The sequence below is a fragment of the Crotalus tigris genome, unplaced genomic scaffold (genome assembly GCF_016545835.1).
Source record: "Crotalus tigris isolate CLP2741 ecotype Arizona unplaced genomic scaffold, ASM1654583v1 scf7180000017564.2150845, whole genome shotgun sequence".
Taxonomy (NCBI): Eukaryota; Metazoa; Chordata; class Lepidosauria; order Squamata; family Viperidae; genus Crotalus; species Crotalus tigris.
Window position 1 is genome coordinate 1,976,313 of NW_024096475.1, and position 20,817 is coordinate 1,997,129.

General features: G+C 37.9%; 2 protein-coding genes across 5 annotated transcripts in view; one reads left to right on the forward strand and one right to left on the reverse strand.

The window, feature by feature from the left end:
• Window positions 1–17,040, forward strand: part of ELOVL2 (ELOVL fatty acid elongase 2) — a 34,739-nt gene extending 17,699 nt beyond the window's left edge. Inside the window, exons 2-8 of the mRNA XM_039349553.1 lie at window positions 1,237–1,300; window positions 3,960–4,147; window positions 8,907–8,984; window positions 11,387–11,558; window positions 12,091–12,215; window positions 12,918–13,052; window positions 14,554–17,040. Coding sequence (XP_039205487.1) covers window positions 1,237–1,300; window positions 3,960–4,147; window positions 8,907–8,984; window positions 11,387–11,558; window positions 12,091–12,215; window positions 12,918–13,052; window positions 14,554–14,679 — 888 coding nt within the window. The 3' untranslated portion in view covers window positions 14,680–17,040. The remainder of the gene's footprint in view (window positions 1–1,236; window positions 1,301–3,959; window positions 4,148–8,906; window positions 8,985–11,386; window positions 11,559–12,090; window positions 12,216–12,917; window positions 13,053–14,553) is intronic.
• Window positions 17,041–18,668: 1,628 nt separating this feature from the next.
• The window catches only part of SYCP2L (synaptonemal complex protein 2 like), a 39,139-nt gene continuing 36,990 nt past the window's right edge, over window positions 18,669–20,817 (reverse strand). For all 4 annotated transcript variants that reach the window (XM_039349586.1, XM_039349596.1, XM_039349567.1 and 1 more), the window contains 3 exons: window positions 20,219–20,318; window positions 19,223–19,289; window positions 18,669–18,911 (listed from right to left, as the gene is read on the reverse strand). In XM_039349586.1, the coding sequence (XP_039205520.1) occupies window positions 19,227–19,289; window positions 20,219–20,318 (163 nt within the window). In that variant the 3' untranslated portion in view covers window positions 18,669–18,911; window positions 19,223–19,226. The remainder of the gene's footprint in view (window positions 18,912–19,222; window positions 19,290–20,218; window positions 20,319–20,817) is intronic.

A 20,817-nucleotide genomic window follows, 5' to 3' on the forward strand; every position in this document is an offset into this window, starting at 1 on the left:
CTTTGCAGAGGTTCTTTAAATTTATTGTTAGTCCTACTTATGATTCCTTCCCCCCACCTTGAAATGACAATAATCAGATCCTTCTTTAAAAAAAGTTACATAATATAGCTAAATTCTGCTTGGTTGCTAATAGAAACTGAGAACAGATAGCTCTAATTTAATCTGTGCTTGTTTAATTGGTTTCTAATTTACTAAATTGGTAGGATAATCCTCCTTAATTACAGAGTTGGTGTTTGAGATTCTCTCATACTTCTACGCTTACATTTCTGTTGATTTTTCCTTTTAATAAATGACTAACTATATTATTTCTGAATATATTTTGCTAATGACTAGTCACAAATTCTAACTCAATTTCAAATAAGAGCAGTTAGAAGATTTTGTATTTACCAGAAATTATCAATTGCAATCATTTATCAGTCTTCAATATTACATAAAACTCTTTATATCAGGCAAAAGATAAAATCTCAATAAACTTTGACAGAATGACTTAAAATTTGAACTTGATCAAATCAGATCATGCTTGTTATGGCAAAGGATCCCTTTCAGCCAATAATGCCATTAAAATATTCTGTAAGTATCACAATCTCTTCTAAAATGTTATTATGCAAATTATACTCTTCCTAGATTGCTTTAAAAGGAGGTATTCAAATTGACAAATGTTGCCATCTTTAGTTCCAATGCCAATGCCAGATGGCCTATTCTTGTAGGTTAAAAGAAATCTTGAAATCACTCAACACTGTTTGTTTAAATGTGTTCTCAAATTACTGCTCATTTTTATTAAGATGTATAAATATAAGAAATTAATTGTTTCTGTTGTTAGCTTCCAGATGTTAAAACACAAGAAAACCAAAATATTTATTTATTTATATTATTGACACACATTGCCTTGTTTTAAAAGTTAAAACAACAGTGAAGAGCTTTGAGGAACCTCATGATTAAAGACAATGTTTTTCAAATCTGATGTCTATTTTTTAGATTATTATTTTTTTCTTAATATATATTCTTCATACACACAAATGGTTTTTTAAAGATATAAATATTGAAAATGGATCATTAAATTGTTTGCATTCTCAGATTATATGCTTTCATACTTCGGCATTCACCTTTTCTGCTGTGATTGTCTGCCTATCATCATCAATCATCTATCATCTTTGATATGAATATGAACAAATAATGAATATAATTCATTATATAATGTATAATATAATACAATTCCTGTTTTCTTTTACCTTTTAGGAACAGCTGAAGGCTTTTGATAAAGAAGTAAATGAGTTTGTGGATTATATGTTTGGAGATAGAGGTATGCATTTTCTGGAGCTTTCTGGCTGCCCAATGTTTTAGCAGGTATTTAGAAATAATGTATAACTGAAAATGTGATCTGAATGACTGAGCACAGTAAGTGATGGAGAGCTTTAGAAATTCTATTCCTTTCTTTTACTTCCACAATGCTGAGTAATAAATAAAATGATTATAATAATTTAAAATGTTAAATTTGGCAAGATTTCATTGACTTCAAAATTCTTTCTTCATTTCTTTGTAATTTGGGAATGTTCAAGAGCGATAAGAAATCCACTTGAGCATGTGGAAAAGGGAATTCTTTCTTCCCTCTCGCTTAGACAGAGACCAGGAAGCAGATTTTGTGGATCCAATTTGAATGTTTACCTCTTCCCTGCTTTTTATTTTCTGCTGGATTTTGATATTGCTGGATCCCCCCAAAAAATCTCTGGATGCCTTACAACATTTAAAAGTACATAATTTAAGAAGCATGACCACTTGGACAAAACCACATAAGTAATATTTGCAGTAGTGGTGAATATCTGTAGTTCAGGTGTAGGACGAGGTGAAGGATTGTTCTCCGAGCTTGTGGGTTGGTTTCTGAACGTTTTGTTACCCCTAAACTCTGCTGAAGATATAACCTAGCCTGGTAACGAAATGTTCAGAAACCAATCCATAAGCTCAGAGAATGAACCTTCAACCTCATAAGTAATATTTTTTTAAAAAAATCAACAGGATTCCACAAGCACCCTAACCCTAACATTGGGGAGCAGAACTAGGTCTCCAAAACACTTGAAGAGTGGGAATTATATAAATCTCCACGTGTCAGCCCTCCTAAGTCGAACAGGCTAGGAAACCAATGCCATGCAGGTCAGTATTACTTTTATTATAAAGACATAGTAACATAATCCTGCAAGTCTGGATGCTCTTCCCCCTACCTTCTTTCATCTTCCTTCTGTCTGTCAAGACTATTCCCTTTGCTCAGCACACAGGGGGATGCTGTTCCAGAGGTCTTGGCAGAGAAGCCATAGTTCTTCAGTCCCACAAGATGAAAACATTTAATGGAGGGGACCTGGAGCACACCTCTTCCGATCATGTTTACCAAATGGGCAGAAAATTTGGAGATACATGGCCCTTCAGATAACCAGGCCCTTTGCCACGAACTGCTCCATAGGTGATGAAAACAGTACCTTGAATTGAGGCCCGTTCAGCTTACACAGCAGTAATGACACATGCGCGTAAGGGAGGAGTACCTGATTTCCTTTGCAATTAAGTAGATGCTAGTGAAACACATGTGGAAACAGACTGAATTGAAGGACCAGCGACTGTCTAATGGACAGTTGATTTGTCATTCTTAACAATTGGGGCCCATTTTTTAAGAATTTGTCAGTCAATTAAAATGTAAGTATTAGGGCAAAATGCATACATCCGTACAAGTATATTGAAGAGAATATTTTGCAGCAGTATAAAGACTGGGAAAATCTTTTACCATGCAGCATGTTTTAGGAAAAGTTTTAGGAATTTTCATGTAAATTCTTACATGCTGTAGAATTGGGCAAGAAAAGTAATCAAGCCTGAAATTAATAAATTTATAATTTCTCTGTTATGTATCATATACTCTGTGCATGTGTGTGTGTGTGTGTGTGTGTGTGTGTGTTAAGTATGAGTCATGTGTGTGAGCCACGGTGGCACAGTGATTACAATGCAGTATTGCAGGCTAATTCTGCCAACTGCCAGCAGTTCGATTCTTACTCAAGATTGATTCAGCCTTCCATCCTTCCAAGATCAGCAAAAGGAGGACCCAGATTATTGGGGGCCAATATGCTGACTCTGTAAACCACTTAGAGAGGGCTGTAAAGCGGTATATGAGTCTAAGTGCTAAGTATGAGAAGCTGGAGAAGTACCGGGGTCTGAAGGAGGAACTGGGGAAGATGTGGCAAGTAAGGCCAAATTGCCCTAGTAGTTCGTAGGAGCACTCAGGGCTGTGACTCCTAAACAGGGACAGTGGCTCCAACAGCTCTCAGGAACCTACGTATATTTTGCTTATAAATAAAAGCTTTTTTAGCTCAGTGGATTTACACCGTAAAAGGATGTTTAAATTTTCAACAGTTTCAACAGATTTTCTACTTCTAGTTTATTATCATACATTTAGCAGCCATGCTTTATACAGGTAATCCTCTACTTGTGACCATTCATTCAGCAACTCAGGGCCTCTCCAACTCCTTAAGGCATTCCATGCTCTGCATAATGACCACAGTGGGGAGAGCCGGGATTGCATGGATGCCTTCCTTAATGACAGCAACAATTTAAGGACTTTATTCTGAGCTCATCTGGGGCTATAAGTCGAGGATTACCTGTAGTTTAAACAAATCATTTACAGTACATCAAATAATTATTGTTATTTGCCCTAGCATAATATTTTTTTTTACAAATAACCCTCTATGCTATGGTGGACAGCTTAGCTGCTATAGTATGACTAGGATATGATAGCTGCTTCCCATAAATTTAATTTTTTTTATGTGCAAATGCAAATATGTGTTTGTATGTGTATATGAGTATGTATATTATAACCATAATATATGATTATAATACCTAACAATTTAATTGAGTATTAAAAGAATAAGCAAGAACTGATCATGGTATTAATTTTTTTATTGGGGTATATTTTATTGTCATTTCTTCAGATCCCAGGGTCAGAGGGTGGCTTATGCTGGATTCATACTTACCTACTTTTGCTCTCTCCATGCTATATCTGCTCTTGATATGGCTGGGCACCATGTTTATGAAGAACAGGCCTGCTCTGTCTCTCAGGGGTCTTCTTATTGTGTATAACTTTGGAGTCACAATGCTATCGTTTTACATGCTGATAGAGGTATGTCTTCTTAACTGAGCACAACTTTCTTTTCTTGTTCTTTTAATTCAAACAATTGGGATTTGGTAAGAATTATTTATTTGGGTCAAATTAACTTCAACCTTCCCAAAGTAGAATTGTGTGATGTTTTAAATGCATCTGTGCTGTACATTCAGGAATGTCTATTCTTTTAATTTCTGTGATCTCTATGACTTAATAGGGGTAAATAACAACACCAAGGCACTGTACACAGCAGCATAAGAACAGGCACTAAGCATTAGATCCATAAAAGCAGGGGTGTACCGCACTAGATAGGACCCATTGTTTAAAATATACAGAGGGACTTCAGAGGCAGTGCAATACATAGTGGAAGGGTGTAAGATGCAGGCAGGACAGCATATACAAGAAAGGTACAACCAAGTAGGTGGCATTGTATGCAGGAACATCTGCACAGTGGGCTAGACCCTCTCAAGTTCAGATGGGAGATTCCACAAGTGGTGGAGAATGAAGAGGGCTAAGATTCTGTAGGGCAGATCCAGATAAACAGCAGGTCATGGTAATAGAAATTTTGGTATTAGGAAAAGAACAGAAGATAACAGCGGTGATAGATGTAGCAGTGCTATATGACAGCAACATCAGGAAGAAGGAGTCTGAGAAGCTGGAGAAGTACTAGGGCTGTAACTCCTAACAGGTGCCAGGAGCTGTCTGTCAAGAAAAGTGCAGTACTAGGAACAGCTAAGATACTGCACAGAACCCTCAAACTCCCAAGCCTCTGGCAGAGGATGTGAAGTTGAGGAAGGCACACCCCATCTATAGGGGTGAGAAAGAATCGTCTATCTATCTATCTATCTATCTATCTATCTATCTATCTATCTATCTATCTATCTATCTATCTATCTATCTATCTATCTATCTTGTCTGCCTGCCTGCCTGCCTGCCTGCCTGCCTGCCTGCCTCCCTATCTATCTATCTATCTATCTATCTATCTATCTATCTATCTATCTATCTATCTATCTATCTATCTATCTATCTATCTATCTATCTATCTATCTATCTATCTATCTATCTATCTATCCTGTCTGTCTGTCTATCTATCTATCTATCTATCTATCAATCATTATCTATAAAAATAGAGATCTTTCTTGGTCATTTCAAATTTCATACCGGTACTTCTCTATTCCCAGTACACTGCTATTTTTCTAATGAAATTCTGTTTAAAAATAATCTTTCTACAATCTCTTGATTTTATGCAATAGCACATATTTGGATATAGCTGTTCCTACTCAACTAAACCTGGATGTCAACCACTAGCCAATTAAACAGTAACTGTTGCCATCAGAGTATGCAGGGACAGTCTTTTTCTAGCTAAAGTGCAGGCAAATGCCTTTCCTTAGTCTTCCATTGAATGCTTAAATGTCAGACTTTTGAATATTCCAGGGATATTCCTGGAAAACAGACATGTTAATAGCTGGTTTATTAAAAACCACAACAATGCCTAGTAGTATTGCAAAGACCATAGTTTCAGACATCATTTCTCTCATCATGGATGACAGGCACCATATTTTGATTATTCAGCTTAAGTCCATATCATACACTATATTCTAATAATTTATTTCTCTGGGATAGAGGCGCTGTTGTCTTTAAGTACTGCCTACTTTATATCTCAGCAGCCCATCTAAAACCATGGATTAAACTAGCTCTTTGAAGAGCATCTAAAAATAGGCAACCTACATAGAAAGCAGAGCTTCGGCAAAGCAGGAAATCTGGATTGTTCCTCCAACAAAGCAGTGATACAGGACCTCCTCTCCTGCCCTAGATTTGCTTTTTGGATTCTCCACTGATTTTCTCCACAGTTCCTTCTGAATCTATCTGAAAAGAAACAAAAAACATCTCCTTTCAGCCTTAATTAAACTTGGATTTGGTTTAAACGCTTGACTTATCCTACCTCATCACGATACCACCACACAGAAAAAAGTTTTATATTATTTACGTTCATGCAATACAGAAAGGGATAAAATGATAAGTAAGATAAGTAAGTTTGGAGTTTTAGATTCCAGTCCAGATGTATGTTGAAATGTTGACCATTTTGAAACTAAGACCTTAGTTGTACCATTTATGGATCATTTGCTTCAAGTAGCACTGCATCATAGCAACTCTAGGCACCTGCCAATGAGCAGAATTTACTCAGGAAGTTCTCTGTCTTAGCCAATAATAAATATTAGGAAAGAAATCTGAGTGACTCACCGAGGTGCTTATATCTTTTGCCACTTCCTTCATAAGTCAAGATGGACTATATTTACTTGATCTTTATTTATAGTAACTGACCTACTCTGTTTAATGTTTGCAATATATGTTCTGGCAATAAGCAAGCAATATGTGTTATGGTAATAAGTAAGCAATAAACGACTGCTTTTCAACTAAACATAATTTTGTAGCAAACAGATTGCTGACTCAGACAAAATAATTGCAAAAAGATCATTTAGAAAGAAAGAATTCTTGATTTGTGTCTCTGTCATCCTTCCAAAGTACACGTTAAATGGAAGTTGTTGTTTACAACCCCAGAATTAATTCTAGCAGTGAAAGAGAGGAATATAAGGGAGAAAAGTTCCTTGCAAACTTGGTTCTAGGATTTTAGCTTCACCAGCTTTTTAGTTAAACCTTCCAGCTGAATCCACAAAACAAAAAATCTCAGGTTTCTTGTCTGCCTTCATAACTTTGCGCCACTTGTAAGCATGACAAATGATACCCAGGCTGTTCTTATGACTAAGAAATATGCACTCCATTAGGTTCCTGCAAAAATATCTCTCAGGAGGCAAGAATCATGTTGCTCTTTCCATCTGCTTCCCTTTGCATTCCTCTGAAACCAAACCATTTCAGAAGGCAAGGGGCACTGTCAAATAATGAGCCATTTCATCAGATCACTAGCATAGCAGATTTATACCTCTATGTGAGATTGCATTTGATCTTTTTATACGTGCCTGCCTTTTGTTATCAAATGTTTGCTGTTTTGTGATTTCCAGATTTTTATATTAAATGCTTACTTTATTCCTATTCTTATGCTTAACTAGTTAACAAAATAAAAATATAAATACTTCAAACTAAGTATAATAAGGACTGGCTTTTCCCAATCATATTTGCTTGACCCATCAGAGCAGGCGGGGGGGGGGGCAAGGAATATTATAGGTCCCCTCCCTTAGGAGGTCCACTAAGGGAACCAAGAAGAAAGACCTTCTCCATAGTGCAGGGTAGGCAACCTTGGCTCTTTTATGACTCGTGGACTTCAACTCCCAGAATTCTGAGTTGAAGTCCACGAGTCATAAAAGAGCCGAGGTTGCCTACCCCTGCCATAGTGGATCGCTCCCTGCAGTACATCATCCCTATAGAAACAAGATTGACACCCCCCCCCACATACACACACCCGCCACTTTGATGGTCTTTTGAAAAGTCCTGAAAATACATTTCTGCCAATGAGCCTGGGACCTCAGGGTGATACGGAGTCCATCGGGCAATTGTCTGATTATTGTCACCAGAGGCACGGGGGTTTAATTGGTTTTTGTATTTTGTAATATTTTACTTTTGTAAGCCACCTGGGATCATTGTGAGTTGGGTATGTAAATTTTCTAAATAAATAAATAGATACATAAATACATAAAATTACTTCAAAAATTAATAATTAAAAAAAAAGAGAAAACTGGTCTAAATATTATCTTAAAAACTCCAAAACCGTTTACTTTCTTCCTTATCCCTGTGTTAACAAAAATCTAATCCAAACTCTGGCAAACAACCACATATCAACAATGATACTTACAAGGGTTAGGCATCTTGTAGGGTGGAGCTCTCCAATCTTTCCAGGTTGGGTTCCCGGAGGGAAAGGGAGGAGCAGGGAAATGAGCAAAACGGGCATGTGCACATGGCAGCACTAGCACCCACGTGCATGCACAAGTGGGCCACGCGTACCCACAGCAGCACTGGTGGTGGTGCTGGTGCCTGCACACATGCACAAACCGGCCACTAGTGCCCGTGTGATGCTGGCGTCATCGTTGCTAGCACCCCCACGCATACACAAACAGGGCCGCTAGCACCCCATGGCAGCACTAGCGTGAGTGGGAAAGGTGCGTGCACACTCGCCAGCCATTCCAACAGGCCACAGACTGGTACTCGGCTGCAGCCCACAGATTGGGGACCCCTGTCATAGGAGATGACACCGCTTACATAATTAACAAATGCTTACTAGAAAAACACTGTTTCATTATTTCCTCACATTCAAAATAACAATGGAGTTGAATTGTCAAAGTTTAAGGTAAATTTAAACTATTTCAGTTTTGCTGCAAATTTTTATTAAATTTCTCGACAAAGATCACTTTATTATGTTAATTCAGTTTAATTATAGTTTTGGGAAATTTGGGTGAATAGTTCCAGTCATCTGCATAAAAATGCAAAGGAATATTACCAGAGAATTGATTGTAGCTGACTTTGGGAAATCAAGAATTCTAAGAGAAACTACTTGGATGAAGATTTATTTTATTAATATGCTTAAAACTGAAATTATCTCTTACTTAAATCCCAAGTGTGTGCCATAATTAATATAAGATTTTATTTAGGTGTTTGTTTGTTCTATTTATATAGGCACCCATCTCACATATGTGACTCTGAGAGGCTTACAAAATTAAAAACACAAATAATAATAAAAAGAAACCATAAGAACAAAAATATTAAAAACATAAAAACTATTAAAACCACTGTTTTCCATTCAAAATAATAAATATGTTTTCTCTTTCAGCTAATTCTTGCTACACGGGAAGGAAATTATAACTTACAATGTCAGAACTTGACCAGCGCAGGAGAAGCTGACCTCAGGGTAAAAGAAATTTAATAAACAGGGAACACTAATGTGTTCACACATGATTTAATGCATTTGATTCCAGCAATGCAATCTGTGAGGGTGTGGGATCTGAAACCCTAATATTTCTTGCAAAGACCGTTAATGCATTTGGAGAGTGTTACATTGAAATTTTCTCCTGTAATACTTTATATATAATGTTTTGTACAAACTGGGGCAGACTTAGCAGCTATTGTCTCATTGAATTTCTTTGAGCTTACTTTGGACAGATATGTACTGTATGCGATTGCATTATCTGTGCTTGATTTATATGACTGCCCATTTTACAGCAGTGACTCTGGGTGACATAACATGGATTAAAACAGTCGGCGTTACAGGATGCCCAAGATCAAATCAATAATCCCAATCATTAAAAAAAAAAAAAATCGCATCAGCAGTAGAACTCACCTAATCTCTTGGTCCAAAAGGCTGGGAAAACACTCTTCTGCGTACTTAAATTTCAGTGACTGGAATTTTTATTTGCCATATATTTTTTATTATTCCTTACATTTGTGCACAAGGTTCATTTTCCTAATCTTAAAATTCTGGTACAGCTGTTTGCTTTTTAATGGCAAAATCATCATCAAAATTATTTCTCTAAAAATAATATTTTAGAGAAGGGTTTACTATGCTCCGTTGTGACAGACACGTTTTACAACACCATGTCCTTCTTTGCCTGGGTGAAGAAGCACTGTACAGATAGTCCTCGACTTACAACAGTTCATTTAGTGATCATCCAAAGTTACAGCGTCACTGAAAAATGTGATTTACAACCATTTTTTACACTTACAACTGTTACAACATCCCCATCAAAATTTGGATGCTTGGCAACTGGTTCATACTTACGACGGTTGCAGTGTCCCAGGATCATGTCATCACTTTTTATGAACTTCTGACAAGCAAGGTCAATGGGGAAGCCAGATTCACTTAACAACCGTGTTACTAAGTTAACAACTGCAGTGATTCGTTTAACAACTGCCTATACCTAGGGTGAGAATGAGTGATTATGCCTTTGACACCATAGTTCAGCACCTTCCTTCTCCTACATCCATTTAGGTGCCTGACTAGGAAGTCAACGTAGAGGCTTTCCACACATTCTGGAAGACCTGAAAGGTTACGTAATTAGCACACAATGCTTGAGGGGGTGCTTTTATTAGTTGAAACCTGGTAAAATGCAAATCAAATAACTTGACTGGAACTAAATGACACCTTTGTCATTTCCTTACCATTCAGCTTCAGTTTTGGTTTTGTGTTTGAGCAGAGGTCCCCGACCTTTTGGGCATCGGGGACTGGTTATGTGGAGAGAGGTTTTTTCCATGGACCAGAGGCTGTGTGGTTTTGTGTGCTGCCTACATCCCGCGGATGGGGCTTTGCTTGTTTGTGTGGACCAGTTGCTGGTGTGCCACGGCTCGGTACTGGTCCACAGACCGGGGGTTGGGGACCCCTGTGTTTGAGGATTCAGTACAGGTAGTCCTGTCTTCAGGGCTCAACAGAAGCACCAGGATCAGCACTGAGCTCCAGCTGGAGCCTGGTGCTGATCCTGGCACTTCCACTGAGCCCTGACAGCCCCGAAGAAGTGCCGATCAGCTGGAAAGCGGCACTGATCCTGGTGCTTCCACTGAGCCCTGACAACCCTGCAACTCCAGCCATCTCTCACTCAGGCTTGTGCAGTGCTGCCACCAGTTCAGCTCATTCCCCTGCTACCACTTTTCTAGGATGGTCGCGTACCACCTGTCAGGTGCCAATGTACCACAGGTGGTACCCGTACCATTGGCTGAAAAGCCCTGTTCTAGATTGTACACTGCCCAATTATAGATTTACCTAGACTGGAATAAATTCCATGCTCATCGATTCTGAAGTCAGTTATACCCTTCTATTAAAAGAAAGTTTACATCAGTAACTGGCATTTACAGGTAGATTGTTTTTTATTTGCTGTAAATAGTAGATTAGTAAAGGTACTTTCCTCTGTGGAGCTTAATTTTGCAGCTGAAGCGTAACTTAAAAATCTGTGTGAGGAAATACATAGAAAAAAGTGTTTTAAAACAGCAACGGCTTGGAAAAGCTGCATGGCATTTTAAGCGGAGTCATTTTTAAAGCACCGAATTTCCAATAAAATCAACTTGAGTTTAATTCCAAGGACATATATGGTTATTGTCAGGATGTGTAACTGCTTCTAGAAACTGAGGCTAAAAACCATTGTGTACCTTCTTAGACATATCATAATTAAAATACAAGTATGCTTCCAGCAACATTAATCTTTATTTTTAGCTACTGTAGAATTATCTTCAAAATGAGTTAGTATTTCGTTCTATGGTTTCTTTAAATTAACTGAATATTTGCTTTAAGATGACATTATTAATTTTGCAGATTCTTTCTTGCAGGTGGCCCGGGTGTTGTGGTGGTATTACGTTTCCAAAGTAATTGAATTTGCTGACACTCTTTTCTTTGTTTTGCGAAAGAAAAACAATCAAATAACTTTCCTTCATGTTTATCATCATGTCACTATGTTTAACATCTGGTGGTGCGTCATGAACTGGATACCTTGTGGACAAAGTGAGTATTTAGAGATGTCAATTAAGATTACTGCAAAACAACATACTTGGATAACTTTCCCATAGAATTTGTCTGATTGCCAATCTGCATCATTTAAAAAAAAATAGGGCGTGGATGTAACAATACCTGTAGTAAACATGAGCAAAAGATGGCTCTGAATCTGAATAAACATTCAGCAATAGGTGAATAAGTGAACATGGGAAGGCTGCAGCAGGTTACACTGCAAGAATCATTGCTGTAGATGTAAGGAAATACCTGTAGCTCACAGTAGCATTGGCGTACTCCAAATGATCAGTAAATGGCAGAAAATATTTTGCCTTCCAGATTTTGCAGCCAGAATATAATAAGGGCAGAAAAAAATTTAACACAACCATATTTAGATAAATCATTTGTGCCATAGAAATCAAGTTGCATTCTTCAATACTAAGAAAACTGCAATAAGTTAAAAGTGTCATAAATTGTTACTGCTGCTTCACAGAAATAAGTATTTTATAATGAATATATGACAACCTATTTAATTATGTTTACACAGGTTTCTTTGGACCCACTTTGAATAGCTTTATCCACATCCTCATGTACTCCTACTATGGACTGTCTGTCATTCCATCCATGCGTAAATACCTTTGGTGGAAGAAATACCTCACTCAAGCACAACTGGTACAATTATATTCTCATTTGATCTTAGTAATCACAGTTTAAAGAGTAAAAATCCTAAGTGTTGAAGCAAGATGGAATTATAGGGACAAACCACTTTGAAACGAAGATAGAACTGAGGATAAAATCAATTTGGGTAGTAGATTATTCAGCTTTACAAAACTTCCACGGAAAGCTTTTTATTACACATGGAAGTTAATGTTATGCACATTTAAATCCAACTACTTCTGTAATGCAGTGATGGGCAAAATGGGACCTTTAAATATTGAGCTTTGCTCCCCTTTGCTTTAATCTTCATGATCAGAAATGAGAAATGATGGAAGATATACTTCAGCATCTGAAAGACCAGACTATCCCCTGAAGTTATCACAAAAAGTGAGACAGAGGAAGAAAATAGGTTTGATGAGCAGAGCAGCTATAAATCAAGAAACACAAAGTGGCTGATATTGGAGCAGTTATGTTAAATTAGAAGATAAATGTGCATCGCAGCACTTGTTGGTAAATGTAGATGTATTCTAGTTTTCCCTTATTTTGTTCTAACCTTCCCCCCAGATGCCAGAGTCTTCAACACAAGCAACTATGGTAGGGCTATATAGATCATTGCCTTAGCAGAACAGACCACATATATTGATCGTATTATAAGGATCGATTTGAATCTGACAAATTCATTCTGCAACTGGTGTGATGCTTTTTTTCTTTTAACAGATTCAGTTTCTGCTCACCATTACGCATACACTCAGTGCAATTGTCAAACCCTGTGGTTTTCACTTTGGATGCCTCATCTTCCAGTTCTCCTATATGGCTACATTGGTGGTTCTGTTCATTAACTTTTATGTCAAGGTAAGCCAAGCAGCAAGAAAATGGAGAAGTGCATGCACAGGTCTGTTGTTGAGGAATGAAAGTTGAAGCTTGAAATACAAGCACCTCTGCTTTTGGAGTTTAAGTAATAAGTTGCTTCTGATTTGATTGTCCAACCTAGATTGGTGACTTTGTTGCTCTCTCTTGACATGCTTCTTTCCCCCATGAAATGTGAAGGCAAATTAATAACCAGATCAGATTTCTATAGCCACTAACAATGGGACAAAGAAAATAAATATTTAAAAACCTACAAAGATGTATCTGGCAGAAGGTTGCAGCATTTCAGATCTGAAAACCCAAAATACATCTCAGTTTGCAAGAACACTTGGCTGCAGCTCATTAAAGTAGCCATGTCTTTCCAGGATCACGCAGATACCTTTGCCTAAGTACCTTTGCTTAAGCAGTTGCTACATGCATATTCCTGCATGCTCTGAAGTGCCTTTTTGTCCTTTACTTCAAAGCACTGCACAGCCTTACTTGCTAAGGATTGATGGATAGAGGGATAGTCAGTTTAGTTCTAACTGCAAATCAGTAGTAACCTCATGGGACTCATTGCCCAAACAGAAGGAAAGCATTCATAAAATTGAAAAAGTGAATTTAGGCTATTGGATACAACCTCCTGCTCACTGTGTGAATTCAAAGTGAAGTATACCTGATAGATGGTTATATAGCCTCTCCCTTTTTAGGTAAAGGCTATATAAATAAGGGCAAGTTATTCCTCATGTGAACTTTATCCAGCTTCTGCTCCTCGTATGCTATGTTGGGCTAATTTAAATCTTCCCACAGAAACCCTTGTGGAAATTTGTATTGCTTTTTTGCACAACCTGTATGTTGTTTCTAGCTGGTTCACATGCCCCACTTATCTTGTCTTTAAGGCTATGCTTCTTCTGTTATGGTTATATTGCGTTCTCTTGGTACCCAAAGCTATGTTGTTTCGTTATCTGAGAAACTAATTGTCCTTCGTAAGTGGTTTACTCAGTGCTGTTATAAGAGCTAGCTCCTCACATCTCAGCTTTGCAAATCTAGTGCCTGTGAGTTTTTCTTAAAGTGGGAAAGAATGGTAGGACAAAATATTGTCGCCCATTTTTTCATTATGTTGTCTTATAACAAGAAATAATCAGGATAAGTATGATTGCATAACGGGCAAAAGATGAGCTGAAAGATTTTTCTGTCAAATTCTGCTATCCATAAACAGAAGAGTGTTGGATTTATGTCCAGGGTGGGGTGCGGGTGTGTAAGAAGGAAGGGGCAAAGAAAAGATGCAATTTTAGCTGCCTGTTTAACTGTTCCACAAAGTCAGAAGGGATAGTTCTACAAACTAACTTGCAATAGCAAGATATGAAAATGTTAAAACATGTGGGCATAACCTAGTACAAAAGTATTGTATTGACATGAGACTGCACGCTGTTTAAACATTAGACAAATCATATTTGCATGCTTCTTTATACCCACGTATAATCACCCTTTTAACTTTTCTTTTCAGACATATCAGAAAGCATCTTCAAAAGCTAACGTGAAAGAGATTCCTCTGGTGACAGAAATTAAGAATGGGTTCCATAAAAACTACCTAAAGGAAATTAATGGTGCTCTGAAGAAAAAAGTACAATAACCATGTTTTTACTATTACATTGTAGAATACAAATACCTCTCACAACACTTTTCTAAAACAAAGCAAAACTATTATACACAACTTTAGTACAACTTGGTGGTAACTGATTCTTCTACTCCCCATTTAAATGATTTCTTTTTAACAATAGACTATTAAATAGTGAAGGCACTTACCTCTTTTATCGGGCTGAAGGCAATTTGCATTCTGTAATTCTTAATATAGAGAAGATGCCTTGAGAACTTTCCCTTTAATAACAAAGATTTGGATATTCTTGAATAGAATCTAAAAAGTTAAACTAGTAGCAAACTTCAGTGATACAGCTCACTGCTTTTTTGTGTTCTCTTAGTTTCACTTGATTTATAATAGGGGGGAAAAAATCTTGTGTTGCTCAAAAATCTTGGTCGTTGCCTTGATGGTGCTATAGATTGCTCTTATCATCCATTCTAGAAACAGGATGGAATATATAGTGCAATGGGATTAATTACAAATTCACATTTATCTACAGTGAAACCATTGGAACATTAGTGTGTCTGTATGCCATCTTTTCAAAATGCACTGCTTTAAAACTGAACAGGAATAGCTCCATAAACCTCTCCTTGAATGTTTATATCAGTAGCTATGTACCTTAAACACCATGACTATCACACAATGGGCTGAAAGTTATTAACTTTGGAGGCTGAAGTCCAACAATTTTGGTTTTATTCCCAAATGTCAATTGTTGCTTTGAAATTCAACAGAGACACTATCTATTCTCATTATGCCACATCTACAGACAACTAAAACCGATTCAGCAACTCAAATGGCTGGTTGAGTGTACGTTAACATTAATATTATAATTGAGACTAGCAATGCAACAAAGTAACTCAGCATTTCTGAAAGCAAGTTTGCCCATGTATGCCAACTTGGCATTTTGGATACCAAGTAAAATTCTATTCACATGAGATGTGAAAAGCTTTATATCATTAGAATTCAAATACTGAAGATAGGACTACCCAAATCACCCTAGACAGAGCTAAATGCTTTTATCCAGTTCGATACCTTTTCTATAGTTATAGAAATAGGTAACAGGTGGACAGAAGCATTTGCACAGCTAGTAATTCCACATACTCGAGACAAGAGACACGATCAATTCTAAAAGTAAATGATGATAGGGGACAGTTGGTATTTGGCTGATCATTTTACATTTTATTTTGCACACCATTTCTACATTTTTAGTGTCTGACTTCATAACCAATTTGGAAGAGTACGTTATTATCATTCCTATAGCACAGTGTTTCTCAACCTTGACCATTTTAAGGCATGTGGACTTCAACTCCCAGAATTCCACAGCCAATAGCAGGAGGAGGAAGATACGAAAACAGAGTGGACAGAGATTCACTGAAAACATTTTTTCACCAATTCAGCTTAAGTATTTCTCCGAAAGGTTCAATAGTAGGATTCAGGATTTCTGTATTATAATTCCTAAAATAAGTTTCATTTCATTTCCCATAACTCTCTGCTGAAAGTCAACACTAAAAACCCTAGAAAAGTGGTTCTCAACCTGTGGGTCGGGACCCCATTTGGGGGTCGAACGACCATTTCACGGGGGTCGCCAAACAAGGCTGTCTGCCATTTTTTCCCTTTTCTTTGGCCACGCCCCTGGCACCCGGTGATATATAAGTGGTTGGGGGTCACCACAACATGGGGAACTGTATTATGGGGTCGCGGCATTAGAAAGGTTGAGAACCACTGCCCTAGAAGAACTTCATTCCATCAGATGCATTAGACCACGAGTCTCCAAAGTTGGCAACTTTAAGGCTTGTGGACTTCAGCTCCCAGAATTCCCCAGCCAGCATGGCTGGCTGAGGAAATAAGGCAGCTGAAGTCCACAAGCCTTAAAGTTGCCAAGTTCTGATCTGACTGATTGGGAGTGCTGAGAACTGAAAGGTTTACTGAGGGTAACAACTGAGGAAGAGAGTTTAACCCAAGTAAGTCAGCAATGTAAGTCTGTAACGGGGAGGACCCATAATGAACAATATTCATGAGTCACTGAAGGGATTCTCGTAGAAACCTTTCCACAGGTCAGTGAATATTAGAGATAGTAAATTATACAAGGATTGTCTCACTCATCTTGATGGTTTCAAACCCCCCCCCCCAACACTGCCTTAATGATTAAGCTTAACCAAGCTTTTAAAGGGCTGAAAAAATGTTATCCTGTTAACATTTAAAACCGTTTGAATAAGCTACATTCAGGTATTCACTGAATGCAGAAAAACCAATCAAAATGCTGCTATTTTGAATCACAACCAAGATTATGGCTTTTAAAATGATTTTCTTGTAAACATTGACTATTGAAAATAAATGATGTTTTACAGCAACATATTTTAACGTCTTCTCTTTTTGTCCATCTGGCACTGAAATGGCTTCAAGCGCATAGCTGGCAAATTATTCATTGTTAACTTTCAGTTCCTTTCTTCAACCCTATAAAAACCTATACCATATTTTATTGTTAACAGCCTTTCTCCTTCAAGCAGATGTAGAAAATAATTTTTGTACCAACTGTTGAGTTTTCTTTAGAGATACAATTTTATCATTAGTTTCTTTCTTTGCTGTTTGGCTCACCAACTTACTGCAGGGATACCGCATTGATTTTCAAGATTTGTGAAACATTTGGCAAATTGTTTTTCCATGGATTATGGTGAACAAGTGGAAACAGAAAGGATTCACACTCTTATAAAGTGAAATGCAAAGTTATGCTTAAAGCTCATGGAGGAATGATTTAGAACAGAGGTCACCAACCTTTCTCAGTTGGTGGACCAGAGGGAAAGAGAGGGGGAAGCATTTTACTTGCGCACGCATGGGGCCATGAGCATGTGGGTGATGCACATGGGCAGGGCTAGTGCTTGCCTGATACTTGCTAGTCTTGCCCTGTTCTTGCACAACATAGCGCCGTTTCTGCATTCCGCAGTGCCCGTTTTTGTGCCCTGCAGCGTGGTGGCATCCCTTTTTTGCACCAAGGCGCGGCGGCATCCTGTTTTCACACACTGCAGTGTGGCAGCATCCGTTTTTGCACCCCACGGCGCAGCGGCATCCCATTTTCCCATTCCAAGGCATGGCAGGGCCTGTTTTTGCGCCCTAATGTGGCATTCTATTTTCATGCCCCACAGCCACAGCGCTAGCGTGAGTAGGGGTGTGTGTGTGCACTGGCTAACCTGTCCTGCAGCCCAATGGCCAGTACGCCACGGCCCAGTACCGGCTGCGGCCCACAGATTGGGGACCCCTAATTTAGAAGATTCTTTTCTAAGGTACTCAAAACAGGCTGAAGTGGGTCTTTCACAATTCCTAAAAGGATGCCAAAACAAGATATAGTAAACTTGTCATTTGTCTGGTAGCAGTAGTAGTCTAGTAGTCATCCAGACGGTTTCACCTCAGATATTGTATATAGTCCTTGACTTATGACCCTGATTGACCCTAGTAATTATGATAAGTCATGATGGTTGTAAAGCAGGACATCAAGTTACCGGCCCGATTTTACTTTGTTTTGCAGTGATCATTAAGTGAATGCAGCAGTTGTAAAGCAAACACTGCACTAGTTAAGCAAGTCCATTATTTGCTATACCTCATTTTTTTGCCGGAAACTGGAAATGAACACTGGTTTCTGGCAAAAACATAAAAAACATCACTTGACCCCAGGGTGCTACAAATAGCCATAAATGTGATTCAGTTGCTGAGTGCACAAAATGTGGCCATCAGAACTTAAGAAGTGCATCATAAGCAGCTTGGGGGGCTGTTGCTAAGTGACCAATTGTAAGTTGAGGATTTACAGTACCTAATTTTTTCGTCTGTGAAAGCTGGTGACAGTCTCCAACATAAAAATGGGGGGAAACAGACAAACAATTGTTTCTAGTTAGAAACAGGAATCAGTATTTAATACACACACACACACACACGTAGCTGATTGCTGTGGTTATATATATACACACATGTAGCTGATTGCTGTGGTTCAAAACAGAATTTGAAGGGTTTTGTTCCACAAAAAAACTAGTCAGCATTACCTCATGGCCAAGAAACAACTGAAAATGTTTGATTGCGCTGAATAATGAGACAATTACTACTGAATATATTCATGTGTATTTTCAAGTGACTTGATATATTTGATGAGTGTTGCTTAAGCTTACATTTAAGATAAACTTAAATTAGACAACAGCCCCACTTTTGTTCCCCTCTTCTGTCTGGTCAGTGGCTTTTCCATCCTGTGGGAAAAGAGAGAAAACCATTTCATCATTTATGTTGACATTTTTCAACAGAAATTAAAACTAACCACGAGTTAAAATACAATTTTTATCAGTTTTTATACCAACCGATCACACAGAAAAAGCCACAATCTGTCTATCTGGTGGGTGTCAAACTGAGAGCATTGCTCATGTAGGTAACTAGAGACCAGATACTAATCTCTACATGAAATGTTTAGTAAAAATATATCTTCATACTCAGCTGAAATCTGTTAATCCTTACATTTCTCAAGTTTCATTGTTAAAATGTATACTGAATTATACACACATACATTTTCATTGTGAATTGTTCCATCCAGGCCCCCTGTGTCTTCCAGCAGTATATCCATGGACTGTATCCTGCAATAAAAGGCAAAGCAGAAGCAACTGAGATGTGCAAAGTGGAAACAGAACTGCTTAAAACTGAAGTTTATATACCTAGTTCCCATTTCACTCGTACAACAGACCTGGACTATGACTGCTTTCCCTAAAACAAAAGACTGCAATCTAAATTTCATTGTTACTTGTGCAATATATGATAGGGTCTTTCACCTCTAGTACAAAAAACTGAATGTGTCAGGTAAAATATCAGAGGTAATATAATTGGAGGTCTCTGCCCAATATAGGATTTGCAATTCAGGGTACAACACGATGGATTGTGCATAGCTGGGAAATTATACTGTATATGTGAACCACCCAAGGTGGCGCAGTGGTTAGAATGTAAGTATTGCACACTAACTCTGCCCACAGCCAGGAGTTCGATCCTGACCAGCTCAAGGTTGACTCAGCCTTACATCCTTCCAAGGTCAGTAAAATGAGGACCCGGATTGTTGGGGGAAATAGGCTGACATTGTAAACCATTCAGAGAGGGCTGTAAAGCACTGTAAAAGTCTAAGTACTATTGCTATATACCTAAAAAAGAAGCACCACTTTACTCAAACTGCTCTGGAAAACTGCAAGTAGCACTGGAGAAGAAAGTACCATCCATTTCTTGATATTTGTCACTTTTAATTTATAGTATAAAACATTCTAACAATGGTGAGGTAGAGATATTTGAACCCACATCCAAGAGAAAAGATGTGCAAAGGAAACGTTAATGGTGCTTTTTGGACAGACAGGAAACAATTAAATACCTCTGTATCTGATGAATGCAAAATGCATTCAGCTTACAGTTCAGTTTATTGGATTGTTTTGTCCAAAATTCCTGTAACAAATTTTCTTAATGTGAGTCAGATGACAAAGCATTAAAATCAGTTAACCAACAATGGAGAGAGAATAACCACACATACCATGGTATCCTTTTCAAGGCTTGAGAGAAACTCTGTTCTCTTCTCAAGGTTGGCAAGTTCGTTAACAACACTCTTGTGGAAGATTTCCAGTTCATGCAGTCTGTAGCGGATATATCGAAGATACGTATTTCATTAGCAAAATGAATCTTGATATTGCTATATACTAGAGCAAAATGTAAATGCCATTATCCATTTCATCAGTTTCTGCCAAGTGACTTAATACGTTTGCACTGCTTGATTTGGAAGTCAACTGATGAGTAAACCAATCTAATTTGAATAACATCTAATACAGGTAGTCCTCAACTTACAAGAGTTCATTTAGTGACCATTTCAAAGTTACACCGGCACTGAAAACATTGAGTTATGATCGTTTTTCCACATTTATGACTGTTGCAGCATCCCCACAGTCACGTGATCTAAGTTCAGACGCTTGGCAACTAACTCATATTTATGATGGTTGCAGTGTCCCAGGGCCATATGATCACTTTTTGCGAACAAGCAAAGTCAACGGAAGCCAGATTCACTTAATAATTGTGTCACTAACAACTGCAGTGATTCACTTAACAACTGTGGCAGGAAAGGTTGTAAAATGGACCAAA